At 36.0% G+C, this 23,976-nt stretch overlaps 1 protein-coding gene across 3 annotated transcripts; it reads left to right on the top strand.

Moving 5' to 3' along the window:
* The first annotated feature begins 3,377 nt into the window (after positions 1-3,377).
* On the top strand, positions 3,378-23,970 carry stck (LIM zinc finger domain containing stck). 3 transcript variants are annotated; one of them, XM_071595926.1, is made up of 9 exons: positions 3,378-3,563; positions 3,767-3,822; positions 4,912-5,022; positions 11,964-12,076; positions 13,075-13,267; positions 15,554-15,695; positions 18,446-18,562; positions 19,236-19,377; positions 20,476-23,970. In XM_071595926.1, exons 2-9 carry the CDS (start codon positions 3,815-3,817, stop codon positions 20,673-20,675), a joined length of 1,026 nt encoding a protein of 341 aa, XP_071452027.1. In that variant the 5' UTR covers positions 3,378-3,563; positions 3,767-3,814; the 3' UTR covers positions 20,676-23,970. The 3 variants fall into 3 exon arrangements, with proteins under 3 accessions (XP_071452027.1, XP_071452029.1, XP_071452028.1); XM_071595928.1 differs by lacking the exon at positions 3,378-3,563 and having other exon boundaries at positions 3,572-3,822; positions 20,476-20,703; positions 23,633-23,970; XM_071595927.1 differs by lacking the exon at positions 3,378-3,563 and adding an exon at positions 3,575-3,680.
* The last annotated feature ends 6 nt before the right edge of the window (positions 23,971-23,976 follow it).

The following is a 23,976-nucleotide window of genomic DNA, read 5'->3' as shown; positions in this document are numbered from 1 at the left end:
GTCATGGAAATGTAGGGATTTGGGCTCGGATAGAAGTCAAGTGAATTACGTATTTCACTTAGAAATTTCTTTCATTTGAGTGCACACCATTGGGTGACTCCCATAGTGTTATTGTTGCAACATTCCTGCAGTACTTGGGTGTGAACTATTCATGATCTTTCCAGACCTTTTGTGATATAAGGCACTAATTTGACTCTTGTATATCGTTATCATATTCTCCAGAAATTTGGACATTTTAAAAGTTTAATTTTCACTTCTTTTTGAGGGCATGTAATACTAAAAAGCTATATATTCAATATCTTGGAAGCCTTTCTTCGCCATTATTTGTGTATGTACATACCCCAAGTAAAAGCATTATAAGTGCATGTTATGGTGCAATGGCAAAATATACAGGTTGCGGCACTTAAATCAGGACAAGCACGCGTTTCCTCGAATGAGATCTCCCCGGGTTAGGGAAACCTCCAGTCTTCTCCAAAGCATTATACTTAGCCACAATATGGTAAACAGTTCATCTGGGGTACCAGAAGAATCTAACCATTTCAAAATATAATGCTCAGTGCAAACACTTTCGATAATAATGGCTCTTCGATTGTACTCTGCACTTGTACATAACATTTTGGCCAATTTGAGGTTATGACTGTTTAGTAGATGCCTATAGCTTTCAAAACCGCTGATCGCAACCTCCAGTGGAACTAAATTTTGGCAAAAAATCCTTATTGAAATTTATCCGGATTTAAGTGCTGCCCCATGTATATGGGGAGACAGCAATTGATGGTATAAAGTTGGTGTGTAATTTGCTTGTGTAGTGCTCCAAAGCTAGTTTATAAAAATACATTTCCTGAGGGAAATGATATCTGAAAGTTAAGACTAGTATACTTCTTTGCTTATATATTCAGTGGTTAGCTCTTTGTGGAGACAGCCTTTTTCTTTTAGCTGCATTCCCCATCACATGCCCTCTTAAATAACATATTCTGTAGCCTTTATCCATCGCCATGAGATATTTTGGGGTTCCACAGCTATATACCACACGTGGTGAATAGTTGTGGAAAGTAAGGGCCTACTTTGTGCTGTTTCTCCGACATTAATTCCCCTACCTGTACCTGCCTTAAGTCTGTTTTTATATATATTTAAAAACAGCTGAACTTGACCCCATGTGTACTTTCCAGCCAAAGCCCTTTGTGGTTTATGTTTAAAATGATCAACATGAGTTTTTACTTTGTTATCCTTGGTAAAATGGCAGGATTAAGAGTATCAAGCGATAAGCACCTAGTATTCACAATTAATACATGATACTGCCTACACTGCAAGTATTGGTTAATTTAGTATATGGCTATACACTTGGGATGTTGAGTGTTTTGTGTAAAGCATGCATTTATTTTTAACTGAAAGGACAACTGTTTACATATTTTCTTAACCCCCAATTTTGAAGAGACTCGTGTTCCTTGGTGTGAAGTTTGACATGATGGTCCTTTTTCCCTCAAGACCTTTCCATCCTGCCTCCCCTGAATCATAGAACCCCACATTCTGCCCAAGATTCTCAAGACCCACCATCTAGGCCAGCCCATTGTTTCAAGTTTTCATTCGTCCACTGAAAGAATTGTTCCCTTTGTAGACATCTATCTGCAACCAATTGTCCTTGTACATGCAGGACAGATGTGATTTTCTCAACCATCTTCATCATGTCTCTATCCACCCCCTTAATTTAAACCTGTTCATTGGCTATGGACAAATAAAACTGCTATGATCAATTTCATCTCAAGCCACACATGAAGGTTTAGCCACCATACACTACTCTCTCCACAAGTGGTACCTCGTCTTCCTTGTGTACAATTTAATTTCAATACTTTAAATCTTTTATCAATAAAATGGTAAACTCTACCACATCTTAGGGTTGATTACTGTGTTTATGGTTTATATATATGCATACGCAGGGGTAGACCAGAGGTAGCGTGTCTGCCTGTGGAGTGGAAGGTGTGAAAAAATTTTTCCGCAAAGAAAATATTTCTTAATAATTTACAGGAACGAGGCAACCACAATGGTATTTCGGGACGAGGCAACGAGAAAAATAGACCCATGGTGAAAGGCAGCAGGTTCACCATTAGGCACTGGTGGTGCAGACCTAGTGGGTCAGCCCGGCATCAGCTGTGGGTGAGAGTGAGATGCACCGTATTGGCTGCAGTACTGCGATGTGGAAGGCAATGGGAAACTACCACATTATTCTCCCTAGAATATGTAGCCTGGTCTTGTATTCAGTAGGATGGGAAAGACATGTGCTGCAGTAAACCAATCCTGGATTAAAATACTAAAAAAATGGTACAGAGACTGGTTCCAAATTTATTGAAACACAAGGACGCACACTCACTAATATGTTTGACATTTAAACAGGCAGGCCGTCATCTTCAGATGAAAATGAGTGGCCATCGAAATGTCAGACATAATTATGAGTGTCATTTGCATGTGTTTCTATTGTTACTTATGTTTTGAACAATAGTTTAAACACATTTTTGTTGATGCTGAAGAGCCATAGTTTTTGAAGATATATTTTTTTGTTGCCATCTCCCATTCTTGTCATTTCAACATTCATCGTAATGAAGTATTAGTATACTGAGGAGAGCGACTAGATAGATGAAATATGCATTTGTTCAACTCTGTCATGCCCAGACCTCAGGCTCCCACTGGTACTTGAAATACTTTCCAATATTTTTTGTCTCTTGGCTGAATGTCTGTGAATGAGTGTAAATACACTCCTGGTATTTGGTATTAGTCCTCCCTGTTACATATGAGGAATAATATTCCTTTTTAACTCCTTAATGAAAAATGTGCATCTCTTGGTTTGTGTATGTGACTGAAATTGTTAGTTTGATCCCTGACGTGGTTTTTTCCCTCTAAACCAACGGTGTGAATGTTGCCTAGATATCTTGCCGCGATATTATGACCACCAACCCCATGAAGAAAACCCAAAGGAGGACATACTGAGGACCCGTTTGTTTTCCGGAAAACGGTCACTGCGTTTCTGCTGGTCCAAGGCGAGGGTTAATTCCCTCTAAATTATCGTACTGCTTTGTCATTTTTTGTGCGGTCGTTCAGAGTTTCTGTTCATGTTGTGGACTGGGTCACTTGATAGGGATGTAACTCACCGAAAATCTTGAAATAAGGACCATACTGAGAATTTCACTAAACCATTTGATTTTATAAAATATCTTCTTGAACAAATTTCAATCATATGTATTTCAAAATGAGTCACATTTGTGATTTGAACATAAAACACGGCACATATTCCCTAAACATCAGGAGGGCATTTCAAATCACCCGGGCAAAAGGTTAAAATGACCAATGATGATGCGCAAATAATTTAGCAGTTCGTGGGTAATGGGTTTTTTACAGGGTGAATTGGTGGTGAAGCGTTAATCACCCTTCTACGCATATTTATTTTTAGTCGTGACCTAGTTTTAATTATTAAGACGCTCTCCCGTAACGGCATCCGTGCAGACGAGTTACTTTGCGTCATAAGGTCGCAAGCTAATATGTCCAAATATGGAATGGGTGTGGTGTGAACAGCTAAGGTTTGTGAAAAGTTACGTCAGAGTTCTCTTATAATTTGAGTTTTGTTTTGGTTGATTACGGGCATAACGAGGCCCAGTTGATTGTAAACTCAAATTTATTCCTGGCATTCCGCAAGGGTACATACCATTCCTCATCATACCCAGTACTGGAACTGGCGATTATTAGAACAAGACCAAATTTCACATCACTTGATCTCTTTTAGGACATAACTTGCAGTTCAGCATCTGTAGATCGACGCATTCAGTCACCAATGCCTGGGTGAGTATTTTTTTGGTGGAAAACTCTTTTGTTGCTTTATTTTGTGCCTATAATTAGAAGTGCTCTTAGATAAATGTAATAAGTATACCGTTCGATAATAGGTGGAATGGCGATTGTTCTTTCCCATAAAATGTATTTCCCAGGGTGTAAGGACTTAGGTTGTAAATGATTATATTGAGTTCTTCGAGTATTAAATGACTAAGATTGATTTCGCCACACCCGTAAGGTAAAAGCTTACTCAGCTATTACTTGTTTTAGCAAGTCATTCAAATTGTGTACTCACCCTTGTGGATGGCAAGGATTTGTGGAGCCCTACATAACCGAAGAAACATCTTAGTGCAGTAATGATTGCTAATTTTGTGAAAACAAATAATCATAACGAGGAACCACCAGCGTGAATTGTGTTAACTGTTTGAAAGTTATGTAGCGTCTGTGCTTATCTTTACTTCGTCATCAGTAAACGTTCTTATCTCACCTGAAGTTGTATATTTGAGGCCGTGCATGTTCTCCCACCAGTCAATACTTTCTCATCATGGCTAACCCAGGTTTCAGGCCTTCTGGCAATGATCTAAAACCTTTAGGCCACAGTGATCTTTACCAGAGACGAATGAATAAATCGTTGGAACTTCTTCATGTCTCAGAAAGTCACCCATCTTCGAAGGATGGACTTCCTATACGTGGTTCAAACCAAGATGCCGAATTAAATGATTACGATGTTTTAAAATGGCAAGAAGAAGTGCCAGTATCATTTGTGGAACCTCCGGTAGAAAAGCCCGTTACAATCCGTAATCCAGTTGGATCAAGGTTGGACTATCCACTTGAAACATTTTTTCATACACTAAATGCAAAGAAGTAAATTATTGCATGCTGTATAGTTTATTTACTTACATTTTATTGTAAAAACTGGTGCATTAAGTGCTGTAAAGTCTGCATGTTTAATCTAGTATCATCAAAAGGATAAGTCCAAGTCAAGCCAGATTATTTATTTATGGCCCAATTAAATGATGCTGACAATTATGAGTCCTAAACAGTAGGATTAAAGTGTGAATACGTAGATTTTTCTATTAATTTGTGAATTTTTCTTTGCAGCGTAACAATGTCTTTGGGGAATATGTTTTGCTCCCGTTGTGGGGAGGGTTTTGAGCCGCACGAGGAAATTGTTAATTCAACTGGAGAGCTGTGGCACACCCAATGCTTTGTGTGAGTTAAGAAATTTTTTACTTGCTTTTATAACTGTAAGAAGTTGGCGAGAGTCATTCATTCAGGTGGGGCCACTCTTGAAACTGGTTTAAGATATAATTTCGCAATTTCGGTAAGACTGCTATTATTTGTTTTCCACATCAGTGAAATACATATGTGAGACTATCGGAATTCAAAATAATAGGCTATTTTCATCTTAAATTTGGCAGAGACTACCAATGTGTGTCACCTTTTTTAATTTGCATGCAATATTATGCGCTCAAATGAGAAAATCATTATCCCAAAAACGATTTTGTAAATTTTTTACCTATGGAAAATTATCAAAAATGCTATGATATATGTTTTATACTTGCAAAAAATTATGAATTTCGAATTCTCCGAAACTGAGTACTAGAGACAACTTTAACTTGAAGTGCACTTTCTTTCTGGCACTAGAGTGATGTTTGGATATCACTTTCAGGTGGGTAAAAAGTAAGTGTCAGGGCTGAAATTTTTTGGTTTTTTAAGTTTTGAATTTTTTTATTATAAAAGAGGGGTTGAATCAGGTTAAAAATCTGCTACTCTGCATCCATTCGGCCCACTGTTGATAACCTGTGATGCCAGCAGTTTCTGACATCAGTCAACGACAGTTGGAAAAATGCAAAAAAAAATAATATTTTTACGGAATAGTCTCACAAACCCTATTTTCTGAAAGTCTGGAAAATTGGCCAATAGATCTCGTTATGGTACTTAAAGAGACTGTTAAAGCCAGATGTTTGAATTTCTACATCTGTAAATTAAAAAATCTACTATTTTAAGATTTTACTGATCTGAGTAGTACTCAAATTTTAAGAATGAGTCGCTCATATTATCACTTATTTTTAAAGCTGTGAGCATGTCTATTATTCTTTGAAAAAACTAAAACTATCGTGAATTTGGTGAAGGTCATTTTGAGACTTGCCTTCTTTCTTGTGTCAATTTTTTTTATATAGTTTTTTAACATTTAACACTATTTTCTGACCTGATCAATGAGGTAGATTTAAATGGTGGTATCATAATCAATATCAAAATGGTCATACCTTGATTCCAAATAATATCTTCGCTAGGAGTAAAGAAATGTTCAAGTGTTTTATGTAGCTCGTAATTTTTTTGGTGCTGTAATGTTTTCTCAGTATTTTTCTTATAAAAGGTGAAACAATTCCTGCACGAATAAACAATATACAAGTTTTTCATGTTGCTTGAGAGAGAATACATACACACAATTCCATTTGAACTTTGGTATGTTGATATCATTAAAAATAATCAAATACTCAAATTCAAATGAAACAGCATCCAACTGTACTACTTCTAGTGAAATATCATGGTAAGTTGAACATAAAGAAAATGATGATGAAGACAGAAGGCGTTTCAATATTCAAAATTATACTTATCCAATTACTTATTGGTAAACAAGTAATATTTAGATGTAAAATGTGATTTTATGTTTTTGTTGGTACCTACTTACCTTTTGCAATTGAGATACAGGAGTTACATCGCAAATTTCAATCCATTATAAAGTTTCCTTGTCACATTCTGCTGTAACTAAACAAAAATGTGATTCAAAGAAAATTTAGATCCAATCAGCCAGTACCTCTCTATATGTAGTTATTGCAAAGGAAATATGCATTGAGCTTACTTTCCAAATATGTACTATATTCAAAATATTGTTAAAGTAATGTATCACTGTGTCAATAGCTATTGAATATTACAAAATCTACCCATTGGCTCATAGGTGAATTTATCTAAGGAGTATAGAAGTTCATTTTAATTTCAAAATATCCTCCATCTGGACATGTGTCAGACAGCTCAAGTGCTAGTGGTTAATGGAGAGTTAAGATGGTATTGTTGGGAAGAGAGGTAAGACATGTGTCCATTATCACTTGTACTTAATAACATCTACATGAAAGAAATGGAGGGCAAAGAAGAAACCGAGGGAAATACCGGGTGACGTCAAGATATCGATCACCAACTCATTGGAAAGTGAGCGATCGCAACTTCCCGTGAAAACTGTGAAAGAGAAGAAAAGTAACATGGAACGGTTTAATTATTCTCAAGTCGGAGCTACTGATAATAATACTAATAATAAAGAGCGTGCTCCTAAGGTGACGCTGCCGTACTCTTCCGTTGCTCGCAAAGGAAATGTACAGCCACCACCTGTGGAACCGCATACCACTGCATGCAACATGAGAAAAGAAGACGACGAGGGCTACACCATGGTCTCATATAAACGGAAACCTCGGCCAAAGCCAATTGTGGGGACGTCAAACTTGGACAGTGATTTAGTCGGGCTGCCGAAAATGGTCCACATACACGCTTGGCGATTCAAAGAAGACACGTCAATCGAAGCAGTTAAAAAGTATGTATCAAGTAAAATACCTGGCAAGTGCTTCGAGATCGAGCAGTTAAAGGTATCTAGAGGCACCTATACCTCTTTTCGTGTATCGGTCGGTGAAGACTTAAAAGATGTCGTGGAAAGTCCCGACTTTTGGCCGAAACATGTTTGTGTCAGTAGGTTTTTTTTTCTGAAGGCCCGCCTGACCTCCGCAAAGGGTTAGTCAAAGTTAGACAGCCATTAACAATCGCGCAAGTAAATATTCAGTGCCTTAGGAACAAAGTAAACCTGCTTGAAGTGGCTATGAACGAGTGTGAACCAGACTTTTTGTGTATTACTGAGCATTGGTTAAAATACGAAGAACTTAAGGTTATTTCACTCTCAAATTACTCCCTAGTGTCGTCATTCTGCCGGGCCACGTATAAAAATGGAGGTGTTGCCATTTTCGTGCATAGCAGAATAAAGGGGACTATTAACTCAGTTCACGTGCCTGTGAAGGAAGAAAAAACCTTTGAATGTGCAGTGTGTTTCCATGAAACTCCAGTGGGATTGCTTGTGCTCATCTCCATCTATAGATCACCAACTGGTGATTTTCATTCATTCATTAAAAAACTGGACCAACTCATTTGCTCCTTATATGCAAGCAACAGGATACTCGTGCTGAACGGCGATCTCAACTGTAATCTCTTAGTTGACTCCCCTCACAGATCAGAATTGTTGAATCTGTTCAAAACTTATGGCATGGAATGTTTTAACAATAATCCTACCAGAGTCACTCCCACATCTGCCACCCTAATTGATTACGCTGTGACCAACTTTAACCATGAAAAAGTAGTCACAACTGTTTGCGACCTAGGTATAACAGACCATTGCATGGTGAAAATAAGTATCGATACTAACCAACCAATGGATAGTCCAAATGATAAAACTTACCCAAGGCGGTCTCTCACTCATGGAAATATGCAGCATTTTCTGCTCCTTCTTCAGTCCCAAAACTGGGACAATGTCTATGACCTTAAGTCAGTAGACGAAGGTTTCAATTACTTTTATTCAATTTTCAAACACAATTTTGAAATGTGTTTCCCAGTAACACATCATAAAATATTTCATAGAACTAAATGTAAGCCATGGCTAACTGATGAGATCCGTTATTACTCAACTATCCTTAAAAAACTTGCTATCTCCAGTAAAAGTTCAAAAAATCATGAACAAAGGTTACTCTATAAGGAATTTCAAAAGTATTACCGTAAACTGATTTCTACCACGAAAAGAACCTATAATGATAATAAGTTACTTAATTCCAATAACAAGTCCAAAACTGCATGGGAAATAATTAATGACTGTAGAGGTAAGAAAAATCCACAACTCACTCTCCCAAAACTTTGTAACCCTGAAAATAACACTGCCATTAGCTATTCATCTCTAGCTAATAAATTTAACAAATACTACGTATCAGCTCCTTGCCTAACTACTTCTCCAGCCAATGTGCTTTTAGCAAATGCACCATCGTCAATGTTTGCCAAGCCCTGTTCTGAAACCAATCTAAAAACTATTGTCTCCTCACTCAGAAACAAATCCAGTACTGGCCCAGATGAAATTCCTGGTAAAGTTGTTCATCATTGTTTTGAAGCCATAAAAGCACCCCTTTTATTTTTAATTAATGAATCTTTGATACAAGGGATTTTCCCATCCCAATTAAAAGAATCAAAAGTAGTGCCCATTTATAAAAACCATGGCTGTGTAAATGATTTGAATAACTACAGACCAATAGCCGTCCAAAATACATTTGCTAAAATATTCGAAAAAGCCATGTATATGCAAATAGCATCTTATCTCGAAAAAAACTTCCTACTTTCTAATTCTCAGCATGGATTTAGATCGGAAAGGTCTACCACAACTGCCATATGTCAGGCAATCGACAGCATACTTAATTCATTAGATGCTAAACGCAAAACTCTTGGAATGTTTTTTGACTTGTCAAAGGCTTTTGATAATGTAAACCACAATAGACTACTAATTAAACTCAATAGAATAGGAATTAGAGGAAGTCCTTTAAACTGGTTGAAGTCCTTTATTCATAATCGCACTCAAAAAGTAGTGTTATCAGTTGATGGGTCAAAATATTCATCCGAAGCATACCAAGTTAACAAAGGTGTTCCACAAGGCTCAACCCTTGGGCCACTCCTCTTTCTGATTTACATCAATGACCTACCTAACTGCTTACCAAATAATGATGGAATAATACCAGTGTTGTACGCTGACGACACTAATATAATAATATCAACACAAACATATCCCAGCCTTGTGGAAAAAGCTAAGTCTGTCACACTTGCTATAAACAAGTGGTGTACAGACAACCTTCTAGACTTAAATGTAAATAAAAGTAAAATAGTAAACTTTACACACAATAAGAACATATCAGATGATCTGCTGGTAAAAATCAATGACCTATCAATTGAGCGTGTGACAGAATGCAAATTTCTAGGTATTTCTCTATGTGCATATATTTCTTGGGATACTCATGTAAAAGCCCTCCAACACAAGCTCAGTTCAACTTGCTACTTATTAAGACACCTGTATGAAACTACAAGTAAAACTGTACTACTCAATTTGTACTATGGGGAAATTTACTCAAATATAACCTACAGTATAATATTATGGGGATCAGCTGCTATTTCTCAAAACATCTTTAAAATGCAAAAGAAAGCTATTAGAATCATCGCCAGGAAACCTTACAATGCTCCATCAAGGCCTATTTTCCATGAATTAAATTTGCTACCACTCCCATGCATCTACATTATGTTTTTAATTCTATATATAAAAAATAACATCGGCAACTATTCTCTTAACTCTGCCTATCATCATCATTACACCAGAGGCAGGAATGACTTCCATTATGGGAATATAAGAACTAAAGCATTGAAATTAGGACCCAATGAAATGGGCATCAGATTATTTAACAAACTACCCAAAAGTATCAAGGATACACAGGGAACTGCCGTATTCAGGCATAAACTAAAAAGATATCTACAACGCAATATGTTTTACTCGGTTGATGAATATCTCAACAATATTCCCGACCAGTAAGTTCATACTTTTAGTTTCTAGCAATTGTAATGGTCTGATTCATGTTTGTGATCAATGATTTTTCTGAATTTGATATTGTATGTGCATGTTACATCCGATGTTCATGGGTTTGTACCAAACACTTATGTAACTATGAGCATCTATTCTTTTATGTATCTTAACTGAGCCTGTGTCTTTGCTCCTCATTGACGTGCCTTATATCATGTACATACTTCACCCACCTGGTATTTTTGTATTGTGATCTCTGGGCAAATAAAAAGTAATAATAATAATAATAATGGTAAAAGAGACATGCCAAGGAATGCCATTGAGATAAAATTCAATGGGGATTTCATAAAATCAGTTACTCTTGCAGATGATCAAACTGTAGCTTGCCAGTCAGCCAAGAGGTTAAGAGCATTGTTGAGTACTTTATAAAGGCAGTGTTATAAGATATGGGATTGAAATCAAATTCACCAAAGTTTATGCGGTTTTTGTGAAAGAGAAAAGCCAAATTAAATATTAAAGTAGGAGTTCATAAACTAGAGGAAACAGGTGGAACATTTTACCTATCTCGGAAATATTTTGGATCAAGATGGTCAAAGTAATGGGGACATCAGGAGAAGAATTGTCTAGCTAAAAAGCTTTCATGAGGAGGGAATTGATGATAGGGATGTTGAGTAAGGATGTTAAGAAAAGGCTTGTCAAAACTTTGGTATGGAGCATTGTTTTGTATGGCACATGGTCACTGAGGCAAGGTAATAAGTGCTGGAGGATGTGGGTGTGGAGAAGGATGGAAAAGGTGAGGTTGACTGAAAGGAAAACAAATGAGGAAGTGGTAGGCATGGTGGGGAAGGAGAGAGGATTGCTGGCAGACTCCCAAAGGAGGCAGGAAAATGGATGCAGAGCATTTTGATTGGAAATTAGATGTTAGGCAAGATATGAAGGAGTAGGAAAGGGTTGACATGTTGGATGGATTGAAGGTAGGAAGGAAGTATGTTAAATTGAAGACACTTATATTTTAGTGTGAGGTGTCAGGTATTTTTGTTGGGTGAGACAAAGAAATGTATGATTTTTCAGTTGGTGTCCCCACAGAAGTTGCCTTAAAGGTGTAATACCAATAATAATAATATTAAATAAGTTTTCTAAAGTATATAATAAATTATGTGCAGTTTGTAATTTATACACTAAATTTTTTTGAGAAAGCTTGATTGGTAATTGTGTCTTTCCAATTTACAAGGGTTAACTAAGTTCTACAAATATTTTCATAAACTACATATCTAATTGTTAAGGCTGAGACTGTAAAATATGCTCTATTTATTGTTTGAACCTTCATACAGTTTGATAATTTCTGTTCAGTTCCATTCCATACTTTTTAAATATCAGTATGCCCACTTCAACACTGCCATGCTAAGTTGTATAAGCATATGAAATGCATCATTTTAAGGCATAATGGGTTTAAAATTGGAGGCGGTGTGAGAAAATAGATGTTTTTTTTAATCCTGGTGTTCTTTATTGACTTCAGTTGTGCACAATGTTTTCGGCAATTTCCTGGTGGAATATTTTATGAATTTGAAGGACGAAAATACTGTGAACATGATTTCCATGTTCTCTTCGCACCATGCTGTGGAAAGTGTGGTAAGTTGTTACATACTTCTGTCAGGTCAGATGTCGCAAAATATTTTTAATAACAGACCATCTAGGATTATTCTCAGAATGGTTGCATGACTCTCTCATAGTTTTTTTTAATTTAACATAAAAATATTTTGTCCCAGAATTTACATAAAATCTGTAGTTCAAATTGTAAACCTTATGGTGTGTATGCAGTAATTGTGGTTGCAGTTGGGAAAATTTTGCACCCCTTGGTAAGGAGAAATGCATGGAAGTTTGTTAATTGTTTCAAATATGAATGCTGATGCTAAGTCTATGCATTTTAATATGATGAAACCAAGTCAGCTTCTGTCAAATTTCTTATCTCTTTAGTGGCAATACCCTAAATATGATGTTTTTGTGTTTGCCGAAGAATGAATGGCCTGTTTGTTCTTTTGCAGCTGTTGTAAGATTTTTTTCTGTTACGTGTGCCTATGTCTGAACTTTAATAGAGTGTTTGAATGTAAGCTCTATATTTCTTGATTAGTTCATGCCATTCTGTACCCCATAGTATGCATCTTCCATTTACATGCTTTCAGAAAGTAGCATTGCCATCAACTATAACTCTATTTATAATCTTGTGACGAGCGTACAACTCTTATTAGTTTATTTGTGTTGAATCATGTAGTAGGCCACTTCACTAATGCCAATATAGATTTGGGTAGAAACTTGTTTCAACATCATAATTTTCATTTTCTGAGTAAACTGTTGATTTTGGCCAAAACCTTTTTTTTTTGCCAGAAACATTTCTTGCCTCCACTTACCAAATACATTGATTGTATCAAAATGAATTATGGATTAGAGTGAACCACTCAATTTGCCATGGTTCTCTGCTCATCATTGGTATGTGCAGTCCTTGCACTAAAAACTGAATATCGAGCGCATAGAAAACTGTTGAGCAATTTTTGAAACCTGTTCATTATTTAATTTTGTAATTTATCATTAGTTATAATTGATTTTTTACCATGTTTTATTCTCTTCTTCAGGTGAGTTTGTAATTGGCCGTGTCATAAAGGCCATGAATGCCAGTTGGCATCCACGCTGCTTCCGTTGTGAGTCTTGCGACAAAGAATTGGCTGACCTTGGATTCATTAGGAACCATGGAAGGGCACTCTGCCATCAATGCAATGCCAGGGAGAAGGCCATTGGCCTTGGGAAATACGTATGCCACAAGTGCCAGTGAGTATATTCTCTCAGTAGAGTAATAATCCAAAAATATTATCATTGTCAACAGATCAAGCATTAATACAGTACATATTGGTTCAATATGGATCTCTTCTTTTCTGCAGTAATCAATAGATAATAATTAATGCAGTAATTTAGCATAGTTTGTTACTATGTATGTGATCAAACATTGCTGGATCAAATGCCTATTGATCAAATTATTATTGACAGCTTAATCATTTTTATATTTGAACACGTGTATTGCAAAGTGCATATTGATCGTTTCTGCTTATGAAATATCCCAAAGTAATACATGTTTGTGAATAATATCTGATATGTGAACTTGTTCCAGTGTGCATGTTTTTATTTTCTGTCATAGAATGTTTGGGATGAATTTAATTTTATAATAGTCCTTGGGCAATCATTATTTTCCCAATACTTCTGTTTTGTGCACTGCTCAATATTCCATAACAACTTTAATAAGAGGATCAGGGAGTGGTTTTTTTAGCAAAGCACCCAAGCGAATATAAAAAAATAGTGACTTCTGTATCAATTAGTTACTTTCACTGTAATTTTATATTTACTTCACTAAAACTATTAATTTTCCCCAAATGGCTATGGTAGTTACTGATTAACGTTTGTGAGGTCATATGTCCTTCCCAATTACCACATCCTGTGATGTCATAGGTATTCCTCGAAGTCCTAGGAGGCATTTAATTTCCTGTTCATCATTCTAAGTTGTCTGATTGTTCATTTATTATACAGAATATACTTAGCTCTCATGTCATGTATTTCTAACTAAACTGCTGGTTTGACCCAGGAAAATCAGAATTACTGCTTTTCAAGACAAGTTTTTCGTGTTGAATCTAAATTGGCCCTCATCATGAACTCAGAAATATGGAATTGGAAGGTGAAATGAACTAAAAATGAATTATTAATAAATTTAAATACTCCCTAAATTGTCCTTCGTCATACAGCTGGCCAATAGCTTGAGATTACTGGAATGAAATCAATATCATATTGATTATACATTTCTTAAAAGTGGTAATTAGACAGAATTCATCATTTAGAGATGATTGAACCAAGAAAAAATTGGTAAATATGTATATTCCAACTCCATCTATGGTTTTTGATACATACAGTCTATGTGTGTGTTTTGAAGTTTGATTGATATCTTATTTCATAGATTCCTAATAATAATCATTGTAATGAAAGCAGTGTCCATTTTAAATCTGGAGCACAGAAAGCCAGTGCTACTTAATGAAAAATGTAGCATCTTATGATTGCTGTTTTGCAATGAATAGGACCTCAATTCCCACTCTGCCCTCTATATTTTGCACCCATTGCTGTTACTAGTGTAGTTTATACAATAAACACTACGTTTGTAAATATATGTAGAAAAACTAAGCAATTTTTTATGATCAAAATCTTTTTTTTGAATGTTCTTAGAACTTAGCTTTTCTGAGATTTACACTTTATCCACCTAGCGCTTGATTTTTATCTGATTTACTTTTCCTGATACAATAATTTTTTCCCTTCCCTGTCTTGGTATTAATCGACTATAAATGTGGCAGTTATTGTTTGACTCTTTTATCTAAATTCAAAATTTCAGGCATTGTAAAATGAATTTTCTTAAACCTCTTTGTGCAGGAGCTTCTCTATCATATCTCGTATAATCTTACGTGCCTTACTGAGCTTGACACTCTTGAATTCTAGAAATGGCCACTGGTCTATCTGTTGGGAAGAGCCTATTCAAAATTATAAATTGGAAATTATGTAGTGTGTGCATGTAATGTAAACTTGGGAATGATGTTTGAACTTCTAAAATGCAAGGTATTATTTTGTTCTTTGGGAAAAAACTCAAAACAGATCACTGTGTTAAAATATTTTGATAAATAATGATGTGTTCAATGCATATTAAATCAACTCTTGCTTTGTATTTTTCCAGTTTTAAGTTATTTAAGATAAACCATGGTCTCTCTAGATGGCTGTCATCTGTTCAGTCTTAACAATGACAATTATCTGTTGAAACCTTGGGTGGTAAATATTGAACTGTAGTTGAGAAAAGTATGAAGTAATAGTTAATTAAAATGATAAGGAATGCATCCACAAAGTATAATGCAAAATGATTTTTTTTTTACAATTTTGTATCCATTAAAGGTTGAAAGAATTTGAAAAAAAAAAGGATTACAGTCATTCATATGCATATACCATTCTTAAAATCTAAGATTTCATTTCATAGGTTAATGAATTTCTGAGATCACAAGAATCCATGTAATGTGTGCATTATCTCCTTTCTAGTGGAATGATTGATGATAGGCCACTGAGATTTCGTGGAGAGGTTTATCATCCCTACCACTTCAACTGCACTGCTTGTGGGACAGAGCTGAATGCAGATGCCAGGGAGGTGAAGAGTCGTTCGGGCTACTCTGCCAATGATCTGGTATGTATTTGAGTAGCATTTTAGATTTAAGGATGTTACTAAATGTGAGGTAAACCTTAGAGGAGTTATGACTGAAATATGTACGATTCCTGGGGCTTCCAAATTAAAAAAAAATAATGTAACAGATTATTTGTTCACTAGTTTTAACTGAGTTAACGTAGAGATCCTTAGTGTTTTTAAGGAAAAAAAATGTTACTTCAAGCTAACTTTTCCTGTATCACAATGAATTCTAATTATTAACAATCATGCATAGAAAAACAAAAGCACAGCAGTCAATACAGCAGAGACTTCAGCACTGGTGAATAATACATTAAATGATAATTTCAAAAATTGAGGAAAAAGCCCATTTAACAACCACATTACAAGCAAAATCTAACTTAAATGAATCATTATGGAAAAAATAGTTGACTTCTCACCTCTATGGGGCATTTTATGTAAAATCTCGGTTGAGGAATGTTCATTTGAGGTTTTGATTGCTTTGACTTATATGGAGAACTGACCAGGGTATTATTTGGTTCGATAAATTTGAGGTGTAACTGTGTAAGACATATCATACTCTGATGTTGATGATAATAATAATAATACTTTATTTATTTTGAAAATGGTACTACCATATTAAATATTTCAGTCAACCAGGTAACCATTATCATAGAGAGAAAACTGGTCGGCTCGTTGTGGTAAGAGGGTTGTCAATAACCACCCGACAAATGCTCTAGGATTTCTTAATATGAAGTTAGGAGCATGAAAATTCAATTCATCATATTCAATACAAGCAAGTGATATCTGTGCACTGTTACCTTCTTACCCATCCTCTCCAGCTTGGTCCCTGCTCACATTTCCTTTCTTGTTACTCACACCTGTTGCATCCTCTTCCTCCTGCACCTCCGGGATAAGTTCTTTGCTACGACTTGATCACTGGCTGGCTTGATGATGGCTGAATCTGTGGCATGGAAACGTATCACATTCACTTTTATGTGTACATTCTAAAGGGATTTGGTTGGCTAGTTGGTAGAACGTTTGACTTTTGAGCAAAGCTTCCAGGCACCATCAGCTTCACCCAAGTAGAATGATTTTTCAATAGTCAAAATTACATGGAAAACATAAGGAGCATGCAGAAAATAACTGACTCCAATATCCTGGCACCAAACCATTTTATAATTCTGTTGAATCATATCCAGAATGCAACTTAAATGATGCATTTTATTTTTGCAATTAGTGCATCTGAATTTGTTGTCTCATCTACATGTAGCCCTACTAAGTTTGACTGACAGATGGTGTATAAGGTGAATTTGCAAAGTTCTCAAAATGGAATAGAAATAAACAATTTACCTCAGTGAAACTTTTTTATTTCTCCATGTAGTCTTCCTGTACACTAATGCACTTAGTCCAGTGATGTTCCAATGTCTTGATTCAATCTTGAAAATTAGATTCCTTCAGGCTAGCAAAATACCCATCTACTTCAGCTGTTAGTTATTTTGTTTGAAGAGAATCTCCATCCACCGAGGAAAATTTGATCTTGGGGAAGAGATAGAAAAATGATGGAGTCAAGTCAGGCGAATGAGGCGGGTGTGGTAACAATTTGTATCTTAGTTCACATATTTTTGCTATGGAAGTGACACTCGTGTGTGCATGTGCATTGTCTTAATGAAAGATGACTTTTTTGTTGCCAAACCTGGCCTTTTTTCATGTATCTTTTGCTGTAGTTGGTCCAGGAGGTTAGCATAGTATTATTCAGTAATTATTAAACCAGTTGGAAGATAATCTATCCGCAGAATTTCTTCCACAACCCAGAAAACTGAAGCCACCACCTTTCGGACTGACCATATTGCCTTTGCTTTCTTTGGTGGCAGTAAATCAACATGTTTCCACTGCTTTCAGTGGTGTTTTGTCTCTGGGGTAAAGTGTCTCTGGGGACCCAAGTTTCATCTGTGGTCACAAACTTGCTCAGAAAAACTTGTTGGTTGCTCTGGGTCAATGGGTCAAACATTGTTTGGAAATTTCCACTCTGATGCATTTGTGATCCTGCATCAAGAGTTGCGGCAGCCATCTCGCAAATAATGTTCCCATATCCAATTCCACTGTAAAATCGTGATATGTCCGTTCAGATGACATCTTTACAGCTGCAGCGATTTCTTGCACTTTCAGTCAGGGAGCCCCCATGACCATTTTATGATCTTTTGCTATAATTTCTAGGTAGTGGCACATTTTGACCTGCCTCAATTCAGATCATCATCAAAGCTGTCCCAACCAAACTTAAACTCATTAGTTTGCTTGACAACAGTTGAAGTTGAAGAAGCAGGGTCCCCCAGAGTATTCTGAAAGTCAGCACGAATTTCCTTTGCTTTTATACCTTCTTTACGAAGTATTTAATCACTGCCCGAATCTTAATTTTTTTCCATCTTCAGAAATCAATTGAGAGGCATTCACACTGTCACATGTTTATTAATAATGGATTGCCTATTGTTACACGAGAAACTTGTTGCACTAGTGCTAACATTGGTGGTTATTCCATAAACCTTTCAAACTACCCTGTGTATATTATTAATAATAATAATAAACAATTGCTCACAGATGATATTCAAACTTGTACATAGGAAAACTAAATATCTATTGAGTGCTGGTAAATATTAGGAAGACTCAATGATTTACCAAAGTATTTTAAAAAAGATGGTGTACATATAATTTCAGCCCTTTCATGCATTCGTACTCTTGTAAATTGGAAAGAAGTAATTTACCCATTTTTTTTACAGAATGAACTGTACTGCCTTCGTTGTCATGACAAGATGGGGGTTCCCATATGTGGTGCTTGCCGCCGTCCGATTGAGGAACGAGTTGTCACTGCCCTGGGGAAGCATTGGCATGTAGAGGTTTGTATTTGGCCTGCTGTGAATGTAAAATTTCACTGCCTCATGCTGAACTTCAACTTGAAAAACTACCTTCTTCTCCGTTGATATACCTCATTCCTGTTTTCAAACAGAAGTAGGAGAGTTCAGTTCTAGTCAAGAAAAAGTCTGGTAACATTGAGTTTGAATGTAACCCTCCAATGGCAACGCAGTTGTCAATCACTGTTTAATGGTTCAAGATTTCATTTTTTAACAAAAAAGGTTTATTGTTTTGGGGAAAACTATTGTAAGCTTGTCCATTGGAAATGAAACGTGTTCTATTTAGGAACTTTGGTCCAAATGAGAGGCATTTGTAATTGCATTTGCATTGCATTTGTAATGTGAACACACTAGTGATGTAATTGAGAGTGGTAAAAGTTGGGTAAATGGTTTAGGCTTTTCATGCTATTCTAATTTACATATTATTATCTTCTGATGCATAACATATTGGTTTAAAATTTTTTATACACCACTTCCATCTCATTTTAATTCCAGAATTCACCATTTGGATTCTTTTTATATTGAATGATATATCTCCCTTGATTACTTTTATGACCCTTGAATCAGTTTCAATCCCATATGTTAGTGTACATAATTTTGGCAGCATATAATAAATTAGTGATGTGGTTGTTAAATTTCTCATCCTTTTTTTTCTCAGCATTTTGTCTGTGCCAAGTGTGAGAAGCCATTCTTTGGTCATCGACATTATGAGAAAAAGGGTCTTGCCTATTGTGAAACCCATTATCATCAGCTGTTTGGGAACCTTTGCTTTGTGTGTAACCAGGTGATTGCTGGAGATGGTGAGTGCTTTGAAAACTATGAAAAATAATCGTATTATAATTTTTTATTTGTGATTAATTTAAATTTTTTGTTATATTGTGCTATTTTTATGTGCTATGGAGTATTTAATTGCGGAGGATGCAATAGGGATTTGGAAACACTAAAGTTCTCTCATTTGTCCTTTGGGGCATATTCTACGTAACAATTAGTAATATATATTTTTATATGCAGTACACATGCTGCCTAAGCGCAGAAAATTTATGATTCTTCAGTCTTTGGAGGTTAACCAATGATGATGGTTTGATGATTTTGACAGGACGGTGGTATTTATTTTTTTATCATCTTTATTGGGGTGAGATTAATACTATATATTCCCTTCTTCCACCTAACCCCTAAAACAGACCTTGAAGATTATTAAAAACGCCCATGCCCTAGGTGGAGGGAAACTCACCTAGGTGGGAATCGAACCCATGACCTCTCAGTTGGAAAGCAAGAAGGTCACCTGGGCCAGCAATGTTGGGTGATGAGAGAAGGAGATGGAAAAGACAAAAGTAGTGAAATTCTTTTGATGACTAGGAAAAGATTCTGTTTCAATACCTGCTCCAGAACTATTAGTTTTGCTGGATTTGTAAGTTAGGTGAAATTCACATATGTTTCACAATCATTCGATATTGCATATTTTTATCCTCATAGCAGGAAGTGCATCCTTCCTAAACATAGGACCAAATATCAAAGTACAGACCTGCTAGGTAAATATGTCTTGTTTGTTCATATTTAAGTTAACTGGTAAAACAGCATCAAAGGTTTATTTTCCAGGCACAGAATTGGAAGACATTTTTTTAGTGCAATTATTTCGAATCCAGATATTTTGAAGTCCAATTATTTTGATCCCTTGAATTTCTAAAATGATATGGATTTGTATTAAATGTTTTTACATTTTGAAGAGTTGCCAGTGATTTCTGACAATTCAAGATTGTTTCCTTGGCATCCACAACATTGTTTTGGTGGTGAACTAAAACAAAAGCGTAGCATGTGGTTTTGCCATATCATTCCAAATGTCTATGCACTTATCATGTTGTCGAATTACCACTGATGTCTCTCTCCTTTCATTTGAACAGTGTTCACCGCACTCAACAAAGCTTGGTGCGTGCATCACTTTGCGTGCTCGGTGTGTGACCAGAAGATGACCCAGAAGACGAAATTCTATGAGCTAGATCTGAAGCCTGTGTGCAAAAAATGCTACGATAGATTCCCACAAGAGCTGAGGAGACGCTTACGAAAGGCACACGAGCAAGGCCCCAAGAAAATAGTTGCCTAATTCCGCTCCATTCAGGAAAGCTGCCAAGGTGGGGAGAACTGCCTGGAAGAGGTTCACCAATCCAAAGGAGTGAACTTACTTCATACGTCATTGCCTTGCATGATTCTTTACTGACACACTTAATCTCTGAATTGTGGAATCTTTTGCCCCAATTTATTCCAAGAATGTTGGAAGTTAGACTACAGACAACTGGTATTGAGGCATTATAGCCTGTTTCCCTCATTGTTGGAAACTATGAAATAACGTTTTTCTCTGTATTCTGATTGAACTAGTTAAATCTAGTAGAGCAACTTCCATATTAACATGCGTCGTCTGTTAAATTTAAGGCGATGGGTGCTGCCTATTCTTCTCTGCCACTCTTCAATATTCAGTCGTAAAGTTAATCATTGCAAATCACCTGTGGCTTTGCTTCATTTGTGCAGTATTCACCATCTTATCTTCCACTCTATAATTGCCGCTGCATTTTCCTTACATATTTATTCACTCATTTAATGTACATTATTCAGTTACTCTAGCTTACTGAGACAATTTCTTGATATTTTTGATGACAGAGACATTTTTTTGCACAGAATTTATCAAGTTTATAACTGATAGGGGGTGATTAACAAACTAAACCAGTAATGTTGGGAAAATGAAATAAATTATGACCAACCGAAGTTTTTAAACTTTTATATTGAAAATATTGTTTGTCTCAGAAATCAATTGCATACACAGCATGGCTGTGGAACAGGATCATGCAAGAGTGTCAGAAAAACAAAATTTTGTATAGTATAGGAAAAGTTGTGTGTGGTACTTTCCATTGCACTTGGTTTCAATCAGCCTGTAAAATGAATTTCCTCCTAGGAAAGGAAAATGTGAGGTTTCATAGCCTTTCAGTACTATGCATATAATGAGATTTTAAATTTAGATGATTTTTAATTCGAGAAAAATAGCCTTAAAACTTCTTAAAATTCATCAATAGCTTAATTGTGAAGTGATGGCAGAAAAGCAGTGTTACCAGCTTGCCACTTAACAGCTCAACAGTGTATTCAATGCTGTTAAGAGTAGGCTAATGGTGAGACTTGAACTTTCTTTGTCCATTTATAATCAGTGTTTTCTAAACCTGCCATCCTTGACTTGTTGAGCCTCAAGAGGATTAGATAACTATATACTTAATGCCCCAGTTATTACGTTGGAATATTCTGAGCATAGGTATCGTGACCAGTTTGTAGAAGGGACTACATTGACCAGAGCTCACAGTTTCATTTTTGTAAGAATGCATATCATTATTATGGGTTGACTATCTATGGATTGGGAATGATGTAGTCCATTGGGTTGAATGTTGGTGTTGATTCTCGGACACATCTCAGGACATACTTCTCTTCACTCAAGCTGTATGACTTTTTCGGCATCGAAACTGAACTTCCTGGGAAGCCATAGGCGACACAGGTAAAGGAGCTGGTCACTCTACCATGATTAGTGAATTTCACATGCCATTGGGCTTAGTACTAGGTAAGTTCTCTACACTCACTTATCAAACAGACCTATGTGATGATAACTGTGGTTTGATTTATCTATGAATTGATTTATGGTAACTCTTTAAGTTACCCTGTGGACATTTAACACAATGTTACACTTTATATGATTGCCGTCTACTTTGATAAACCAACCCATTGAAGTCAACCCAAAGGTTGGTTTTATAGTTAAGGGTCGAGCTTACTTAATACAAAGCCCTATACAGGGTGAGAAATTCACACTTCAGGAAAGGATTCCTTTCACTGTGCCACCTGTGGTTTCCCGCGACCATTTGGTTCCTGGAAAATCATCCAATTTGAGTGAAACTGAGAGTGCCCTACCTTTAATTGAACCCATCCCAGAACTTAGCAGACTGGACTTACATGCCCCCTGTAATAGAATGTTAATTTGAAATATATTGTCAAATACCTGTGCAACAGCACATGAAGTTCATGATTACTTATGTATGCATCTTCTGTGCATCAGTAATTGTCCTTATCTTCTTTCTGTTCACCCTCCTGTTGTGGTGATGGTTGTAGAGTATGAATAAAAGTACATATACTTTACCCATAGATGGCAAATAACTACACAAATATGCATTCCATATTCATGAATTTAATGTACAATATTTGTATTACTAATGCCTCTTAAATGGGCTACAATAGCCTTATGAATTCCTTTTTGGAACTGTTACTAGGAAATATTGCTACTTTGATAATGTCTGTACCAATTCAAACCTGTGGCCCAGCCATTAAGCAGCACCCATTGTTTTATTATTTAACTAATTCTGAGAGGACAGGAAAAATTGTGTTCACTTGGGTAAAAGGTGATGACATTAAGTAATATGTATTATTATGATTATTTAAAGCCTATTTGCTTGGAGCTAGTGGTGGTCGCATATCCTCAAAGCTCGTTGAGCATCATCATTTGATTTGAGTTGTCATCATCATTCGAGTTGTCCCTTATGTTTACTCCTGAAATTCATTACCTGAAGTAACTTTCTGCTAAATGGCATATTAGGTACTATTATCCAAAAGTTGGCATCTGCCACCTTGAAACAAGGGTATTTGCCAACTTGATCAGAGTGCATATGAGTTTCGGAAACCATTCTGTCGTGTGTGTATCTGAATAGGCATGCGTTAGGATTGAACTGGTCCTTTTCAACTTCCTTAATCCTAACTTCGGTCTACTCAGTAGCAAACAGAAGCTTACTCTCTTGGTTTTCACTTGTAATGCACAGCTATCAATATTTTTAAAGTAACTTTCACAGGTTTTAAGCATTGACTAGACCCATATTGTGTCTAATGGTTTCTCCCAATTTTTTGGAGAAGGAAATATCAAGTCTATTGGTTATCTAACAAGGCTATTGGTAACTTCAAGTAAGATGGTATGGATGTGGGAAAAGGAGTCCGAGTATATTACAATGAAATTGCATAATTTTTTCTTTTATTCTTTGTTCACAGTAATAGAATTGAATTGTAAGAAAGAGGATTCAAGGTCATCTAAATGCCAAAGAGATTTGCTCTGCTCCTCTGTCTTCAGTCATCTTAGTTCATAAGGCTTTAAGAATTTAAAATTTGAGTTTAGTAATATTATTTCTTGAGCATAATTTAGTTGGCTTTATGTTTGCTAACAGGCATTCTTATTTCTGCATAAATTGGGACCTAAATAATTTTGTTTTACTGCAAAATTTTCTGTCTTATAAACTGTGAGTGCCATTTTCTAAAATTCTACACCTACCAACTTCCAAAATGATTAGTGTACTATGGCTAAGACTATGAATGGTCTTTCTTCCAAAAAGTGACTT

This window comes from Hetaerina americana, unplaced genomic scaffold, assembly GCF_022747635.1.
Source record: "Hetaerina americana unplaced genomic scaffold, ioHetAmer1.1.p SCAF_71, whole genome shotgun sequence".
Taxonomy (NCBI): domain Eukaryota; kingdom Metazoa; phylum Arthropoda; class Insecta; order Odonata; family Calopterygidae; genus Hetaerina; species Hetaerina americana.
This window is presented reverse-complemented; position numbering and strand designations above follow the sequence as displayed.